This window comes from Cordyceps militaris, assembly GCF_000225605.1.
Source record: "Cordyceps militaris CM01 unplaced genomic scaffold CCM_S00007, whole genome shotgun sequence".
Lineage (NCBI taxonomy): Eukaryota > Fungi > Ascomycota > Sordariomycetes > Hypocreales > Cordycipitaceae > Cordyceps > Cordyceps militaris.
The window spans coordinates 117,224-136,431 of NW_006271975.1; the positions used below are offsets into that span (position 1 = coordinate 117,224).

At 32.1% G+C, this 19,208-nt stretch overlaps 3 protein-coding genes across 3 annotated transcripts; 1 reads left to right on the top strand and 2 right to left on the bottom strand.

The window, feature by feature from the left end:
• Window position 1: 1 nt before the first annotated feature.
• On the bottom strand, window positions 2-1,312 carry CCM_08278 (Peptidase M20D/carboxypeptidase Ss1; the record flags this gene model as incomplete). The annotated part of the gene is made up of 1 exon (XM_006673417.1): window positions 2-1,312. The coding sequence occupies one exon, from the start codon at window positions 1,310-1,312 to the stop codon at window positions 2-4; it is 1,311 nt and encodes a 436-aa protein (XP_006673480.1).
• Window positions 1,313-3,326: 2,014 nt separating this feature from the next.
• Window positions 3,327-13,862, top strand: CCM_08279 (oligopeptide transporter, putative; the record flags this gene model as incomplete). Its single annotated transcript, XM_006673418.1, has 8 exons — window positions 3,327-3,626; window positions 3,698-4,297; window positions 11,975-12,256; window positions 12,311-12,523; window positions 12,622-12,799; window positions 12,869-13,158; window positions 13,215-13,410; window positions 13,693-13,862. 8 exons carry the CDS (start codon window positions 3,327-3,329, stop codon window positions 13,860-13,862), a joined length of 2,229 nt encoding a protein of 742 aa, XP_006673481.1.
• A 300-nt stretch (window positions 13,863-14,162) lies between these two features.
• Window positions 14,163-15,239, bottom strand: CCM_08280 (uncharacterized protein; the record flags this gene model as incomplete). Its single annotated transcript, XM_006673419.1, has 3 exons — window positions 14,163-14,363; window positions 14,417-14,729; window positions 14,797-15,239. 3 exons carry the CDS (start codon window positions 15,237-15,239, stop codon window positions 14,163-14,165), a joined length of 957 nt encoding a protein of 318 aa, XP_006673482.1.
• Between the last annotated feature and the right edge of the window lie 3,969 nt (window positions 15,240-19,208).

Here is a 19,208-nt window from a genome sequence, read left to right on the forward strand (position 1 = left end):
CTCAGCTCTTCCCGAAGAAAGTGACCGATGCAATGGCCAAGCCTTCGATCCCCGCTCGAAGGGACGGTTCAATCTCTGGCGCAAACTTTGGATTGTGATTCGAGGGCAAATCCTGGATCCTGCCGTCTTTTGCAGCCTGATCATATTCGTCTCGCGGGATCACACCAAAGTTCCAGTAAACGTACGGGATCGGCTTCTCGCCTGGCGGGTGGCCCAAGAGCACGAAATCATCCGCAGTGATGTCGAGGTCCATCTCAACCACCTTTCCCGGCTCGTCGTCCTTGTAAAATCGTTGCAAGGCGCAGGCAAACTTCCCCGTAGCTTCTGCATCATTGTCAATCGGTGGGCAGTGGGCCGAAGTTGAGATCCGCGGAGGCTTGGGAGAGTTTGCAGCCCGGCATTCCCCCTCAATGATGCGGCTGACTGCCTTGACCGCGGTGTTTTGTATATTCTGGTCAAAGGAGCGAATGTCTACTTTGAAGTCGGCAAACTCGGGGATAATGCTGGCGTCTGTTCCGGCGTGGAAATAGCCGCAGGTGATGGTGCACGGCTCCCGAAAGTCAATCTCTCGCGCGACGACCATCTGCAGGCGTGATATGATGCAACTTGCCATCAGGATAGGGTCAATACCCAGCTCCGGTGTCGACGAGTGAGTTCCCTTGCCGTAAACGCGGACGGCCAGTGAGTCGAGAAAGGCGAGGACTCGCCCGGGCCTGGTGCCAATGGTGCCGGCCCTCGTGGGGACAGCATGCTGGCCCAGCACAATGTCCGGCATGGGGATCTTGCTGAAGAGGCCGTCGTCAATCATTGCCTGAGCGCCGAGTAGCCGCTCCTCATTCGGCTGGAAGACGCAGACGAGCGTGCCGGACCAAAAGTCCTGGACCCGTTGCAGCAGGTCTGCCGCGCCCAACAAGCAAGCCATGTGCATGTCGTGGCCGCAGCCGTGCATGACGGGCTTGGTGATGCCGTCCAAGTCGACCTGCTTGACCTTGCTCGCATACGGGAGGCCTGTATCCTCTGCAATCGGCAAGGCATCCAGTTCGGAGCGGAGCAGCACTGTTTTCCCCTCCCCGTTGCTCAAGATGCCGACAACGCCATGGCCGCCAATGTTGCTCTGCACCCGAAAGCCCAGTGACTGAAGGTGCCCGGCCACGACGGCGGCCGTGCGAGATTCCTGGCACGGGAGCTCCGGGTGCTGATGAAGGTCTTTGTAAATCAAAGTGTACTTGTCCAACGAAGGGAAGGAATCTTGAAAGACGGATCGCCAGTTGTCGATGGCGGGGCCGCCGGTGTCTATGTTTGGGATCTGCATGTTGACTTGCAGGTTGTCAAGCATGGGGAGCAGCGTATGAAGGAGACTGCTATTCGAGAGAAAAAGCTCAAAAAAGTGTATCAAGAGCCAGCGGGGTCAAGTTGGCTGGTCACTTAGGGCTAGAGAAGCATCATTCCAGAGGGGTTGTGAATGGGCGTTGGCGTGGACAGGGGATCACCACTTCCTGGACACTTGACCGCCTCAGAACAAAGGATTTGAATCGAATCGACTTGGCGTGCATCCACCATTACGCCACACCCAGGGGCGTGGCATACTCGTACGAATATTTCTCACTGTTGGGTTGCGGGTAGAGGAAGCGAGATTTGCGAGTATTTTGTTCGAGGAGACGGTAGATGTGCCAGCGACTCTCTAGATACGACGGTGTCATAATACCAGGACTTCATAATAGAAGGTAGTATCTTTCTTTCGTATTATATATAAATCTATTTTATAGAATTGCGTGGAACCACACCCCTTTTGACTGTTTAAAGGCCCTTTAGACATGATAGAGTCTTCAAGGTGCCAATAACAGCGCTGGCGAGAGTGCTGGTGAGTGCGCTGCAAGGAGGACTGAAATAAGTGCTGAAAGGTGCGCTAGCGGACTGCTAGCGAGTGTGCTAGCGGCGCTGGAGAGAGCGCTAGAAGGAGAAGGAGCGCTAAAAGGAGCGCTAGGAAGAGCGCTAAAAGGCCCGCTAGAAGAGGCTACGTATTCAAGGTTGAGGACGTTTCGAAGGCCATTTCTGGTGCCTGAATTGCCATGGTGGGATATCGGTCTTGGAGACCTGGTTTGTCGCGTCTGGCACAGGCGGGAGTGTCATTATCGCATCTTGCTTGGGCCTCACGTGGCAAGGTACGCGCGCGATCGGGGAGCTCGGTGCCGTTTCGCGTGTGACAGTCGCAGCCGTGAGCCGTGGCTTTGGATGGACGAAACGCGGGGAACCCATGTTGGAGAGCGTTGGCTGATGTGTGCAGGCAGCACGTATCACCACGGTTTGTCAAATGTCTTGGCGCACATGACAGCGCATAATAGGGAGGGACTTGGAAGCCATCCAAGTTCCAGAAGCCTACATGACATATCTGTACTGGAGTTAGTTGCCCGTTTGCCTCGCCCCGCTTACTGATGGCCGAATTCCCCGATTTGTATGTCCTCGTCTGTATAAAGCCTAGCGTCAGGCGGAACGAATTAATTCATGCGGGGTCTGGGCTCTTTATCGCGATTCGTCTGATCGGCTAGTAACCTTGTGTAAGTCTTCATGCTAACTATTGCCAGACCTAGCAGCGGATCCAACGGCATGAAATTCGACCTACACAAGAGAATTCGTTTTTCTTGCCATTGTCTGACCAATGTGCGCTACCTGATTGACCCGGCTGCTTGGCGATCGTGCCGCCTTGGCAGCCGAGCAGGCGATGATGCGATGTGACGTGCCGAGTTTCCGCTGTGGGTTTCTGGCAAGCACGCCATTGACCTGCCACGAACATCACACAATATCCAGCCGACAGTCTTGATCACAGTCTAGCCTTTAACCAACCGTTGCGTTATTCGTCAATCCTATGGTAAATGGCGGATGCCCTCGGTTCTGCCCGGTGGCTTCGGCGCACAGGGCCCAGCATGTCGTCTATTTCTGTCCGCGCAACATGGCAGCTGCCACAACACACTCCACAACCTGCCATTTGCAAGCCACCTTTGAAGGTCGCGAGCAAAAGTTCCAATACAGCCTTGCAATGGTCTGCTCTTGACGAGTTACAGTATTTCTCTTGCTGCATCGGCCGTTGACGCGCTGCAGTCATTCTCCAACATGATTGCGCCATCATGTTGCGGGTCGCTGCAATGCACAATCACCTTCTCCAAGAGGTAAGAGCTGGATAATGGTGTCCATCAGGAATGCAACATTTCGTGATGTCCGCATGGTGCCTGGAAAGCAGACCATGGGGGAATATAAAAGACGCCGTGGCTCGGTAAATACAATTTGCGCTACTAAGCGTCTTCCTTTGTCAAATCCACCACGCGACGAAGATGACATCTCCCGTGCCTAATGCCATCGAGGCAAAAACGGTGGCTGAGAGCCCAGACACCCAAATTTACCAACACATTTTTGAAAAGTCCAATGTCAAGGCAACCGCTACAGGACTATCCGACCAGCCCGGCAGCGACGCCGACGCCAACAGCGACAATGTTATTCTCGACACGGCCCAGGACGCCGTCCATCATCTCTTGCCACTTCGAGATGACTTTGAGCCCGCTTTGACGTTTCGCAGCCTGTTTCTTGCGTCCTGCCTTGCTGCGTTCCAGGCGGCCATGAGCCAAATCTACTCGGTATTCTCTTCTCTCCGCCCCCGCACTGTTGTGGAATTCTCGTACTTTGCTAACATGATCGACAACGATAGTTCAAACCAACCTCTGTCGGCGTATCGGGAACCTTTATTGTGCTCATTGCGTACTTTGCAGGCCTGGCCTGGGCGAAACTGCTTCCCCGAGGAGACAAGTATGAGGCGCGGTGGAGAGAGCAAGGGGGACAAGGGACGCCGCCGCGATGGATCCAAGTCTTGTCCTTTTTCAATCACGGACATTGGAATCTCAAAGAGCACGCCGTCTGTTCTATTACGGCGACATCGGCGTCCAATGCCACCGCCAGCATCACTGTATTCACAGCCCAGGACTTGTTCTACGACTTGCCTCTCAGTTCAACCACGGTTGTCCTGAGCACACTTTCCATTGGCCTCTTTGGATACGGCCTCTGCGGCATCTTCCGACCCATCGCAGTTTGGCATGTCGAATCCGTGTACTGGGGAAATATCCCTACTGTCAAGACGCTGCAGGGTCTCCACTGGGCGGATCTCAAGAGCTCCAAGCCTCTACGGACGTTTTGGTACAGCTTCACTGGCATGTTTTCCTACGAGTTTCTTCCTGCTTACATTATGCCCTGGCTCAACTCCGTCTCCATCCCCTGTTTGGCATCCATGAAGGCCACGGGCGACAAGGCCGAGGTTCTGACCAACATCTTTGGAGGGGCTCAGAACAACGAAGGACTGGGGCTTTTCAGTCTCTCATTTGACTGGTGTGGAGCATCAATGTGGTTACATAAGATGGCAGCGCAGCTAATACAGCTTATAGAGGAATAATAGAAAGTAAAGATAATAGGGAAAATCAGCCTTATATTAGATAAAGCTATAAGGGATAACTAGTTAATTTATATATCCTATTTCCTAGCCTTAGGTTATATAATTTAAGTTATAAGATAATACTATATTTTAAAATACTTAAGGTTATTACTTATTTATACTTATTATTAGTATAAATAAGATAAGCTTTTTTATTAAAGTAGTACTTTATATAATATACTCTTTAATTATTAAGTATAAGTTAATATAGAATAAAGAAAATAATTATATATAAAAAGTATAGTAAAAAATAGCTATTTATATAAAAGGGTATTTTATAAAGAGAATAGAATAGTATATTTATATTTTTTTTTATTTTCTATAAAGAATATACTAATATATTTCTTAAATATATATTTTATAATATAAATAATAGTTTAATATAAGAATAAATAGATAATAGAGTTATTACTTTTTTTAATAAATAATTTAAAGTACTTTTTATTTTAACTAATAAGTAAATTAGTATTTTTAAATATAAAAAGCTACTCTTTACTATATATTATTCTTATATTCTTTATTATCTATTTACTTTTTTCTAACTACTTACTTTTTTATTTATTAAAAGTAATAATAGTTTTTTATTACCTTTTTATTCTTTTTCTTTTATTATTATTAGTTATATTAAATTTTTAATAATAGTTTTTTTATATACTAGCTTTATAACTATTAACTCCCCCTTCTTTACTATTATTAAGGCTTTTACCTTTATTACTACTAATAAAAAGTCCTTTAAAAAGGTAATTATATCCTTAGATACTTAAGAAAAGTCCTTTAAAGAGGTAAATATTAAGAAGCCCTCCTTAAAGGCCTTTATACTCTTTACTAAGTAAGAAAAGCCCTTTATAGAGGTATATAAGTTATATATTAACTTATATAAAGAAGTATAGGCCTATAATAGTATTATATATCCCCCTTAGTATAACTACTACTAGATTAGTATAGCTATAGCTACTCTAGCTAATAAGCTAAAGCCCTAGACCCCTATAAGCCTAGTCCTACTATTAGTAGTATATATACCTACCCCTATTAAGGAGGTTAATAATAAGGATATTAATAATAATAATAATAATAATAAGGGTATTAGTATAGCTATATTAGTTAAGAAGGAAGTTAAGGTTAAAGATAAGAATAAAGAAGAAGAAAAGGAGAAGAAGGAAGTACTTATTATACTATACTATCCTTATTATAGTACTTTTACTACTTCTATTAAGATAACTCCTATAAGTTATATAACTTAGTTATAATTAATACCTTTATTAGTATATATTATAAGTACTTACTTTTTTACTTAAGTTAACTAAAACTAACTAATACTTTCCTAGCCCTAGACCCTAGTAAAGTAACTAGTAAAGGCTAATCCTAAGCTTTACTAAGTAAACCCTTACCTAAAATATACTTAATCTATACTTTTTAGTAAAAAGAATAGTATATATTATAACTTTATACTAATTAAGAAGATAATATACTTATAAAAATATAAAGGTTATACTTATTATAATTATAAGTATAAGCTATACTTAGCTATAGTAATCCCCTTTATTTAGTATTTAATAATAGTATATAAAGATAGCTTTAAGTCTATAAGTTATTTATTATTTACTTTTATTACCTTTTAGTAGTACTTATTAATACTCTACTCTTTCTTTTAAGATAAGGTTTTATATTATATAATATTATATACTATTTTTAAAATATTAAAAAAGGAGGATAGTATATTTAATACTATTATTACTAATATAGTATTAAGTAAAGAAGCTCTTCTTAAGTAAAAGACCTAGGCTTTATATTATTTTAAGGTATTTATTAATAAAGTTATATAATAAAGTTATTAAAAATTAGTATATATATTATAATAATTAAATAGAATATTACTTATCCCTAGGTTCTTTAGAGGGTTAGAGATTAAATAATACCTTCTTACCTATACTATACTTTATATTCTATATTAAAATAATTATATTACTCTCCTTAACTATATTTAAAAGCTTTTTTAGATTAATAAGATATTTAAACTTTAGAAAGGCTTAATAAGGTAGAGCTTTAGTAAGACTATCTATAAATATTACTTTACTTAGAATAAAAGTAAGTATAAAATACCTATATCTATATTCCTATTTTAACTATATATTATTAATATTAATATATTATAGCTTAGTTAATATATACTTTCTATTACTAATAATAATATATATTATCTAAGTATTATTATATATTATCTTATATAAGAGAGCTACCTATCTTCCTATTATTATAAGAAAATAGTATATTATAAAAGCCTCTTTTACTAAGCTAAATATACCTAATAATTTAGCCTTTATTATAGATAGTATAATAGTATCTTATTTTATAGCTTTTTAAAATATAAGACTACTATATAGAAAGATTATTTAACCTTAAGATAACTTCCTAGTAATAGGGTTATTAGTATATAATATATTACTAGTAATTTATAAAATAACTACTTCCTTATTTAGACTATAAGTAAAGACTAAAGTCTTTATAGTATATAGATAATATATATAATACTCTATAGCTAGAATATAATTTCTTAATAGATTTATAAGGAAGTAGGTAAGAAAGGATACTATATATATAATATCTAACTAGACTATAATTAATATATATAATATTAACCCTATTAACTCTTAAAAGTAATAAATATCTACTTTACTTACTATACTAGTATATTAAGTAAGCTTTCTAGATAGTAGTAATATATACTACTTTCTAGGTTAATTATAAGTAAGTTTATATTTCTTAGCTATCTTCTTAATATATTATTTATAGCTAAAAAATAATAGCTTTTATCTTCTATTATATATAATATAGATACTAAAAAACTACTTAAAATCTCCTTAATTATATATATTATATACTTATTTTATTTTTATTATAAAGAATAGAGTTTACTTTTTATACTTCTTATTATAAAAAAAGAGGATATTATTAATAAAAAATACTAAGAATATCTTCCTATCTTTAGAATAGTATAGATAAGGCTCCTCCTTATATTATAATAAGTTATACTTTATAAAGGTATTAGTAAATTCCTTAAGCTATAGATAGGGTAAGTCCCTTAGGCTATATAGGGCTTTCTTAAGAAGGGCTATCTATCTATTAAGTAATTATATATAGATTTTTAAGATATTATTAGATTTAGTTATATTAAAGAAAGTATTCTTTATATTAAATTAGTATACCTTAAGGTTAAGGTAGGTAGCTATAGCTATTATTACTTAGAAGGCTCTTATAGTAAGTATAGCTATATATATTATATTATATTCCTTAATTACCTATAAATTACCTTTTATAATAATTTATACCTTATATTATAATAAATAACCTTATTAATTAAATTTATATATATAAACCTAATAAAGAGGTAATATCTTTATATTATTAGTCTTAGTTATAATCTTAAAGGTTTTTTTCTTTTTTACTTATTTAAATTTACTTTATTTAGTAGCTTCCTAAAGCTATTAAAGTAGATAATTCTTTATTACTTAACTATCTTTTAATACTAATAAAAGATTATTATAATAATAATATAATTATAGCTAAACTATTTTATTTACTTAGAGTATATCTACTAATATTATAAAGAGCTATAGTAAGCTTTAATCTCTTTTATATAGGTTATAAAGTATTTTAACTTTAATAATTATATCTTCCTAGGGTTTTAAGAAGATAGCTATATTCTAGCTTTTTATATATCTTACTTACTCCTTTCTTTCTTTATAAAGGCTTTATCTATCTTTTCTAATAACTAGTTTTTTAATAGAAATAATTAGATTAAGTTTAAATATAGGTATACTTTTAGTACTTTATTATAAAGTATTTTTAATACTTTCTTTTAGGTTAAAGCTATTTATATTAATAAATAGTAGCTCTTTTAAGGTAAGTTAGAATTTATTATCTTTTAAAGTAACTACTTTATTAGTATAATTAATTTCCTTCTCTAGAAATAGAATTAACTTAAAACTTAGTAGTTCTTAGGCTAATTTATATATTATTTTATATTTAACTAATAAGGTATTATTATCTATTATAACTTTTAATATTTCTTCTTAAAGGCCTTTAAGAGTTATTAACCTTATACTTTAAGTTATATTAAGTTTTAATACTTTTATTATAAGGCTTTCTAATACTTTTATTATAATATTATTTAGCTTTTTTTTACTTAGGTATAGTAGTATAGTTATCTTTAGATAAAGCTATAGTTTATCCTCTTTATTTTAGAATAGTTTTTAATAAAGACTATCTACTTTAATAATAGGAAGTATATTAATACTCTTTATTAATAGCTAGTAAAATAGCTTCTTATTAAAATATATATTCTTTATAGTAATAATATACTCTAGTTAAAGAATCTATACTTTATAAATATTAGTTATAATATAGCTAACTAAATATCTAATATAGCCTTTAAGGCTAATCTTAAAGTCTCTTCTATTAGACCCTTACTTCCTTTCTCTTAATAGTATATATATATAGTATTTATAAGCTTATAAAGCTCCCTACTTAGGCTAAGTATTTAATATAAGTATAGGTTTATATATATATACTTAGGAATTCTTTTATAGCTATTTAATAAATACTTTATATAGTATCTTCTAGTTATACCTTTATAATAAACTAATATATATTAGTATTATAGTAGTTATATAACTTTTAGGCTATAGGTTCCTTAAGAGGTTAGTACTATATAATATCTTAATAAAGTATATAGTTATTTCTTATCTTATATACTTAATACTACTATTTAGCTCTTTTATATATAGTAATAGTATTTCTAGGGTAATTCCTTTTTCTTATACTTAAAGCTAGTACTTAGTATAGGTAGAATTATATTAAATTATTAAGGGCTTATTATTTTACTATATTATATATATATCTAGTCTATATTAGGTTTTTACCTATATATAGAAAGCTTAAATAGTATAAAATAAGGGTCTTTATACTTTTAAAGGTAATAGCTAATAATAAATATACCCTATATACTTATCTTTAATAATAAGTAATTAGAATTTACTATTATAACTTATAGAATAGTCTTAAAGATCTTAACTAATCCTATTAAATAGTCTTTATATAGGGTTATAGTTAGGTTATTATAAGATAACTTAGCCTATATAGGTTAATATATAACTCTTATAGTTAATATATTTAGTTTTAATAATCTTTATATTTAATATACTTTTACTAATTATACTTAAAACCTATAGCCTTAAATACCCTAAATAAAGATACTATAGGTATTTATTAGCTTATAATACTAGTAGTAGTTAGGTAGAGTATTTATAGCTTTATCCCTTCTTTTACCTTAATAGTATTATAACTATATTATCTTCTAGGTATATTAATAATTATTAAAGAAAAATATATTTAAAAAATATAAGGTTATTAGAGTATATTAACTATTAAACTACTTTACTTTTTACTATATCTTCTCTATATAAAGTATAATTAAAGCTATATAGCTATAAACTAGTAAAGTAAACTAGTACTTCTAATATAATATTAACTAGTATTTCTAGTATTATATATATATTACTTAATATTAGGGTTTTAGATTTACTTTTAATATTTAATATATTTATTATTATATAGGTTTTAATACTATCTAGTTAAAGGATTTATTTACTAGTATTTATAGAAAATCTATTATCTAGGACCTAAATTAATTCTAGGTTAAGAAGTATTATATTATTAATAATATATATATTACTATAGTTATTAAGGAGTATAGATTTATATAAATAGTATTTACCTAAGTCTATAAGAGCTATATTAATAGTATAAGCTAGTCTTTTAAAAAAGCTATATTTATCCTTATAATCTTCTAAAAGTTTAAATCTAAATAATATATATATAAATTTATTACTCTTTCCTTTATTACTAGTAAAGCTCCTATTACCTTTATACTATATATACTTTACTTTTATATATATATTATATTTAGTACTAAAGTAGCTCTTAATATTAAGGATCTACTAGGTAGTTAGAGGCTTTATAATATATACCTTCTTATTACTTATTATAGTAAATTAAAGTATATAGTATTCCTTAGGCTTTTACTAATACCTTTTTTTAATATTATAAGGATATATAAAGTCCTTAGGCTTATCCTTTCTATACTTTTTATTACTATAAGGTATACTATATATAGGAGCTAATTTTAGGGGTTATAGCTTATTACTTATATAGAGGGAGGTCTTATATTCTAATAAGGTTATTTTTAGTCTTTTACCTTAAGTAATATAAACTTTATTCTTATATAGTTATAATAAAGCCTATTCTAGGTATAGCTTTATTTTAATAGCTTTAAGGAAATTATTAATTATAAAATAACTATTAATTAATAATATATTAAGTATATTTATATAATTATATATTACCTCCTAATTCTTAAACTATTTCTTAATACTAATATTTCTTTAATATATATCTTATAGTATACTCTTATAAGTATAATCTACCTTAACCTTTATATATACTATATTTAAAGTAATAATTAACTTAAGCCTTTTAACTAATTAGTAAATAGTATACCCTTTTAGGTATTCTTTCTTAAGCTTATTATATACTTTAATTATTAGATAGGGATTAATAGATAATATAATAAGTTTATAGACTTTATTTAGCTTAGTTTTACTCTTTTTATATACTTATAAGGTAATTTTATATTCTTATTATTTTTAATTAAATAAAGCTTTAAGTATATTAAATATCTTAAAGTTTACTTTAGTAGGTTTATTAAGCTTTATAATTTTATAAAGTTCTACTTTATATATCTTAATCTTTATAAATATATTAAAAGGGTTTAATATATCTTTAATATTATTTTTCTTTATAAGATTAATAATTATCTATATACTTATTATAAAGAACTAAAAAGCTTAGATCTAATTAAACTAACTCTTTAAATTATATTATTTAAGTCTAGATAAGACTATAACCTTAGTATAAAATAATATAATAAAATAATAAAATAATAGAATATTATATAATAATAATAATAATAATAATAATAATAATAATAATAATAAATAAAGTAATAATAAAAGAAAAGGATTTATATAATATAAATATTATAAGAAGTTTTAAATTATAATAAATACCTTATATAATTAAAACCTTTTAGGCTTATAACTATAAAGTATTAATATAATTATATAAGATAGTAGTATAGTTAATATAGCTTATAAAGAAATAATAAAAAGTAAAGATAATAAGGAAAATTAGCCTTATATTAGATAAAACTATAAGGGATAACTAGTTAATTTATATATCTTATTTCCTAGCCTTAGGCTATATAATTTAAGTTATAAGATAACGCTATATCTTAGGATACCTAAGGTTATCGCTTATCTACGCTTATTGTTGGTGTGGATAAGATAAGCTCTCTTATCGAGGCAGTGCTCTGTGCGATAACTGGCAATACGTATGTTAACCCACTTTGCCCTGATCCTTTTTTGAATGCTTACTGCAACGTCGCAGATCACTTCTGGCTCAACGTCTATGCCGCTGACGACGCAACTGCACTCGGCGGTGGGCCTCTTTATCTGCTTCATGGCCATGGTCGGCATTTACTACAATAATGTTTGGGAATCAAGGGCACAACCCTTCATGTCTACGCGTCTTCGATCAGCAAGCGGATCGGCTTATCCCGTTGGCAAAGTATTTTCCGGTGGCATTCTCAATGAGACAGCCTTTGAACAGTATGGGGTACCGCGGCTTACTGGAAGCTTTGCGTATGCCATGCTCATGGCCAATGCAGCGGTACATAATACACGTTACAAAAATACCGACTCTCCAAGCTAACATTGTCCCCAGATTGGCGCTCTTATTATGCACTGCATTCTGTTCTGGGGAAAAGATATCCTGAGAGCATACAAGAGCGCACAAAGGGGCAACTTCAACGACAAGCATCATGAGCACATGGCCAAGCACTACCGAGAAGCTCCCTGGTGGTGGTATGCCATCATTCTAGTTGGCAGCTTTGTACTGGGCCTTGCTGTGGTTCTGAGTCAAAATATCACCATTCCTGTATGGGCATAGATTGTGTCTCTTCTTCTAGGCATCGTCATTGCCCCATTTGTACGTGTTATCCAGGTTCCGAGAGCGCACAGCTAATCTGCCTATAGAGCGTCATACTTCTTGCACGCTTCGGAAATGGCATCGCGACAAACAACCTGTCCAAAATGATTGCTGGACTGACCCTTCCTGGTCGGCCGATTGGCAACATGTACTTTGCCGCGTGGTCGCATTCCGTCATTGCCAGTTGTGTGAACCTATCGAGCGACCTGAAATTAGGAGACTACCGTACGCCTTGACCCTTGCTTTTCCTGTTTTTTTTCTGAACAAGTTCTGTGCGTTGACATGTCTGCATAGTCAAAATCCCCCCGCGCGTCATGTTCCTGACCCAAATTTACGGCACTTTGATCGGCGCAGTCGTCAACTATGCAGTCATGATCTCCATCGTCAACGACAATCGCGACTTGCTCGCGAATACAAACGGCAACTCTTCATGGAGCGGAGCGTCGATTCAGTCTTACAACACCAACGCAACGTCATGGGCGTTGGCAAAGTATCTGTACACGGCTGGCTCCAGGTATGCTGTTGTGCCATTTGGCGTTTTGATCGGCGCCGCCTTGGTTGTCGTGCAGCGAGTTGTTGTCATTGTAAGCGGCATCTCTTAGTTGTTCTTCAGCCATCATTGCTAACAACTAAAACCCAGTTTGCCCCAAAAGTTCGTGGCTTCTCTCTCGACCGCATTAATTTGCCGCAGTTGCTGCAGTATGCCGGATTCATTCCATACAACCAATCGCAAACGTGCATCATCCTCAGTGGGATTATTGCCGGTGTCTTTATGCAGTTCTATCTGCGAAACTACCACCCGCGGATTTTCAAGAACTATTCATACCTAGTCACTAGTGCGTGGGATGGAGGCAGTCTGACCTGTCTCTTCATTCTGTCTTTTGCTGTCTTCGGTGCGGCTGGTCGAGCGGTTCCCTTTCCGCAATGGTGGGGGAACAACGTGAAGGGGAACTTGGATCTGTGTCCGACGCCGGAATAGATGGGGTATTAAGAAGCTCTTGACCTTTCACGTCGGCCCGATGGCGCCAACGGTCAGGGCCGAGCCGAGCCCAGGAAGCGCAACGAGTACCAGTGGGAATGTAAAATGTCTGAAATGGAGGAACGAAAAAAGCCAACAGTTATTTCTAGTTCTTGGGTAACAGATCCGGCGGGCCTCAAGAAATTACAGGATGCACAAGTGAAAAAGGTCAAGGAGTACACCAAAACCCGGGATGAGGGCGACTTGGTGAAGATTTGCGCAGAGGAGGGTCAAGTTGCGTATGACCAGTGCAAGCGTGGTTCCGTCTAAGTACGAGGCTCTGTCCAAGTACTACTAGGAATAGAAGAAATAATTGGGTCCTGGATGATTACGATTGGATCGAGCACGTCATATTTGTATGCATCTTGGAACGAGTCGTTTGTAAGTGCATAAACTTGAAAAGCTCGATAGATGCCAACGAGTGCCATTCTAGAATATTGACTGAGACAAAGACGTCGTATTTCTGCTTATGGGGGTTTGATACAATCGAATGCGACACCAACAAGACATTCCGAAGAGGACGACCAGCTAAATCCATGACACGGAAGAAACGCGCACAATAGCGGTTATTTAAGTAGACAAGGGGAGAACCTCACCACAGTTGTACCCCAGCAGCGTTAGGAAGCGAGGGTCAATAGAGCCGTCGTCGTTGCGGATGCCGTCACGAAAGCTCTGCGGGCTTGAAACACGAATGTCCAGGGCAAGCGTTTTGAAGTTGACAAGTCCCTGCACAATGCGCACTTCCCAATTCCAGAAGGAAAGCACAGTCACCTGTTGCGGGTGATTAGCAGAACAGCCTAGGCTGGCCAAGTGGTGGGACTCACGGCAAAGTGATCCGAAGCTTCGAACGCAGGCTTGAATTTATTCGCGCCAGCGATAAAGAGGATGGTCTTGAACTCGCTCGTTCGGAGCACGCCTGCCATCCAGGGCGTTGAGTCAACGGTATGGCAGATGACATGCGGCTTGCGAGGATCGGGACATGGCTCGCGAGGCGTGGGAGTGTGAAGCTCGGAGGGTAAGCGAGGCTTGGGGGTTGGGCGAGGCTTGTAGGGTAGTAGATGTATGAAGGCGTCAAGAAGCTGCCACTTATAGACGTCCTCGTGGAAGTACCTTAGCCAAGGCAGGACACACTCGGCACTACAAAGAGAGGCATGGTTAGCATAGAAGTGCAGACATTGGCATGTTGCCTATACATGATACGTACCCGCCGTTGTCCCAGGAAGTTCTGCTTAGCAGGTACCCGGGAGACTCCTCGTCCTGGTAGAGCATCAAGTAGGTATGCACAGTATTGGCGAAGTGGTCGGCGTTGCGGTAATGATAATACGGCTCGTATCTGAAGAACTCCAAGACGGGTTCATAATTATAAAAGCCACCGTCCTCGTTCAACTGCATCCAGGGCTTTATCTCATCAATAGCACCCCTCACCACCGCTCTATCCATGGGGCAAAGTAAAGTGGGAGCGTTGTTGACGGGCTGGCCGCTGGCAAAGTCCAGGGGCGTGATAGTGGCATTGTACTCCTCTAGTACTGACTCTGCAACGCCGGGGCTTTTAAAGGTTGTGAGCGGGCGAAGGATCTTTTCGAGGAATTGTCTCCCAGCGACGAGCCCCGGGGACGGCGCATCGGCTGATTGCTTTGGCTGATCCATGTCGTAGTCTCGTTGTCGATGTTGATGGTTGATGGTGACTGACAGACTTAGGTTGGTGTGAAGAAAAACAAAAACAAAGAGGGTGGCGCTACCTACAGTGGGGGGACAAATCAATCCCCACTTATGGTGAGGAGCACGGAACTTTTGGCAACCCACTGTAACACGAGGGTACAGATCAGGCAAGGTTAAGGAGGATACCTTATTGGACTATAGAGTAATAATTTTCTAGCCCTATACTTAGGTAAGTTTTTATCTCCTTAATATATTATTAATTCCTTTCTTTTTTTTCTTTTTTATAAACTTTAAGAATTTATTAAAAATAATACTATATTATATTAAATTATTAAAATATTATTAAAATATTATTAAAATAATATAAATTTATTATATTATATTATATTATATTATATTTATATATTAATTAAATCTTACCTATATTAAGTATAAAGTAAAAAAAATAATAAAAAGTAATTTAATTTTTTTATATTTATAAAAAAAGTAAATAATATCTTATAAATTTATTATTAATATATTAATAAAGTATAGAATAATAGTATTTAAATCTTAATTAATAAAGTTTTTTATTATACTTAGATTAATAATAATATAATATAATTACTTTTATAATATAATAGTTTTATAATATAGAATTCTATATAAGTTAATATATAAAATATTAATTTAAATCTAGCTAGAAATACTTTAAATAACTTTTTTAAAAGTTAAATAATATAGCTTAGCCTTATAACTAACTTATAAAGAAATATAAATAAAATAACTATAATAAACTAAAGTAAATACTAAAAAGTAATATATAGTAACTATTAAATTACCTTAGCCTTTAATTAATAAAATAAAACTAAAAGCTATATATATATTATAATAATAATAATTTTTATATACTAATTAGGCTAAATAACCTATCTAGTACCTTTACTAATTATAGGATAAAGAAAAACTAGAGTATTTAAAGGAAAACCTTATCTATATTTTATAGAATTTATTATAGTTTTATTCTAAAGTATATAAAGGTCTAATAAGACTCCTTTTAATACTATATACTAGGTTTTTATCTATATCCTAGCCTATATCTAGCCTATATTATTCTAGCTAGCTAAGCCTAATAACTATCTTCTTTCCCTTTAAGTTTTTATCTATATTAAGGGGGTTATATTTAATTCTATATATCTTTAGACTAATTAAGCTTATTATCCTTTTAACCTTTTAGTTCTTTTCCTTTTTTTTATTTTTTTTTTATTTATATTAAAGAGAGCTATATCTAGCTTTATAAGTCTTTAGGCTAGTTAAGCTTAATTACTACTATAGCCTCTTTATTTTTATAATATCCTTACCTTTTTTCTTTTTTAAGAGTTTCTAGCTTTTATCTTTACTTATTATCCTTTTTTATCTTTAATACCTTATACTTTATTTATATAGGTTTAAAGTATATTCTATAAAGGATATTATAATAATACTTTTAAAGGTTATTTTTAATTTTTATTATTATTAGTTTATATTATATAATAAGATTTAATAAATAAATAAATATATTTTCTTTATAATTATTAGTTTTTAATAAAAACTAAATAATAATTTTAATTACTTTTTATTTAAATACTTATAATTATTATTATTTTTTTATTAGTTAATATATAATTAATAAGTTATTATTTTAATTCTATTTATAGTTAATAAAACCTTATATAAATAAGTAATTTAAAGCCTTATTAGCTATTAGCTAGTAGTTAGTAAGGAATAAAAAGTGTTCTTTTTTTCTTTCTTTTCCTTTTTCTTTTTCTTTTTTTCCTTCTTTATTATTAATATTATTTTCCTTATTTTTATAATATATTCCTTTTCTTTTTCTTTTTTACCTTTTTTTCCTTTTTTATATTCTTTTTATTTATACTTATAGCTATTCTTTATTAAATCTTATTATTCCCTATTAACTAACTTTATATAGTTATTTTATAATATTTTATTTATTATTATTTACTTTTATATTTAATTAAAAAAAGGCTTTTAATCTTTTTATTAATCCTTTTAGCTTTCTAGCTATTAATATTATAGTTTTTATTTATTTCTATATATACTTTTCTTTATTTTTTAAGCTTTTTATATTTAATAATATATCTTATTTATTAGTTAAGAATTTATAAAATATTATATTTCTTTCTATATTAAATCTTCTATTTAAGTTTAAGCTTATAATTCTAAAATACTTTATAAAGAATATTATTAATTAGCTTTATTTTATTATAACTTATTAGTTTATTTTTTAATTTTTATAGTTTATTTTAAATAGTTTAGTTTTTTTTATAAGTCTTTATTAGTTTTTATTTTATTCTTTACTCTTATTTCTCTTTTTTTTATTTCCTTATTAGTTTTTTATTTTCTTTTTAATTTACTTTTAACTTATAATATTATATTAGTACTTTTAAGGTTCTTTTTTTTACTTTTATTAGTTTTATAAAGACTATAAAAACTATATTATTTACTTTATTCTTTTTAATTTAATAACCTAAAAAGAAAAAAAGAAAAATAAATAAAAGTCTAGAAAAAAAAGCCTATAAAAAGAATATATTATCTTATTTCTATAAGTATTAGTCTTATATAGATTCTTTATATAAATTATTTACTTTTTATAAATAAAGAATAATTAATTTATTATAAGTTAAAAGGTAAGTTTTTTTTTTATTTTTTTATTTAAAAGCTAATTAATATAATTCTAAATTTAAACTTTTATTTTTAATATATAAAAAAAAAGCTTTCTTATCTTTATATTTATACTTTTATTATTAAGTTTATTATTACTATTTAAGTTTAGCTAATTACCTAGTTTAAGCTTAAGGCTTTAACTTAGCTTTTTAATATAATTAATAATTTCTTTAAAAAAGGAAAATAAAAAATATACTTAACTATATAATATAGTTATTTATTAATACTATATTATAGGTAATATAACTAAGAAATATATTTATAGTATAATTACTTTTATTATACTTTTTAGCTTAATTCTAGTTTATAAGATATACTCCTAGCTATAAATAAAACTAACTAAATAGGTTTACCTAACTTATTTATTATTTACTATTAGTATATTAGGATTTAAGTACCTATTTTTAAATATATTTATTATTTAAAGTAAACTAATAAGTATTCTTAAAGGACTTATTAGTAATATATATATAATATACTCTTTACTTATAACTCTAATTAATTATTTTAAGCCTTAATATAATATTTTTATACTTTTTAATAGGTTTAATCTTATTATTTATAATAAGGTTATTAATAGTAATAAGCTAAAACTATTTAAGTTATTCTAGACTTTTCTTAATTATACTACTATTATAAGTCTATTTTTAATATAATAGATCTTAAAGGAAAAGGTTAAATAAGCCTTTATTAATAAAAAGGGAAAAAGTCTAACTAAAAAGGGTATTAAGAATAAAAAAAAGAAAAAGGAGCTTTATTTAAATAAAGGTAAAAATCCTATAAAGGCTAATAAAGATATTATTAAGAAAGCTATTACTAAGAAAGAGGTAATTAAAATAACCTTAACTATCTTTATTTCTAGGTTTAGTAAAAAGTAGTCTTTTTCTTTTTTAATATTATAATAAATATTATTATATTAGCTAATAAAAATTTATAAAATACCTTAATTAGATAATAGAATATTATACTTTAAACCTACCTTTATCTATATTATTATTAAAACCTAATTAAAACTTAACTTAGTTTATTATTCTTTATTACTTATTTATACTTAAAGGTATTATAGTTATTATTATTTATAGAACTATATTATAATAGTTATTATATACTTTAAGTAGTTAAAAGTTAAGAGAATATCTTTCTAGTTTTAAAAAGGGGTTATATCTAGGCCTAGGTATAATAGTAAATAAAAGAAAATAATATAAATAGGATTTTTAGGTTCCTTTTTATATTAATATATTAATAAGAAAAATC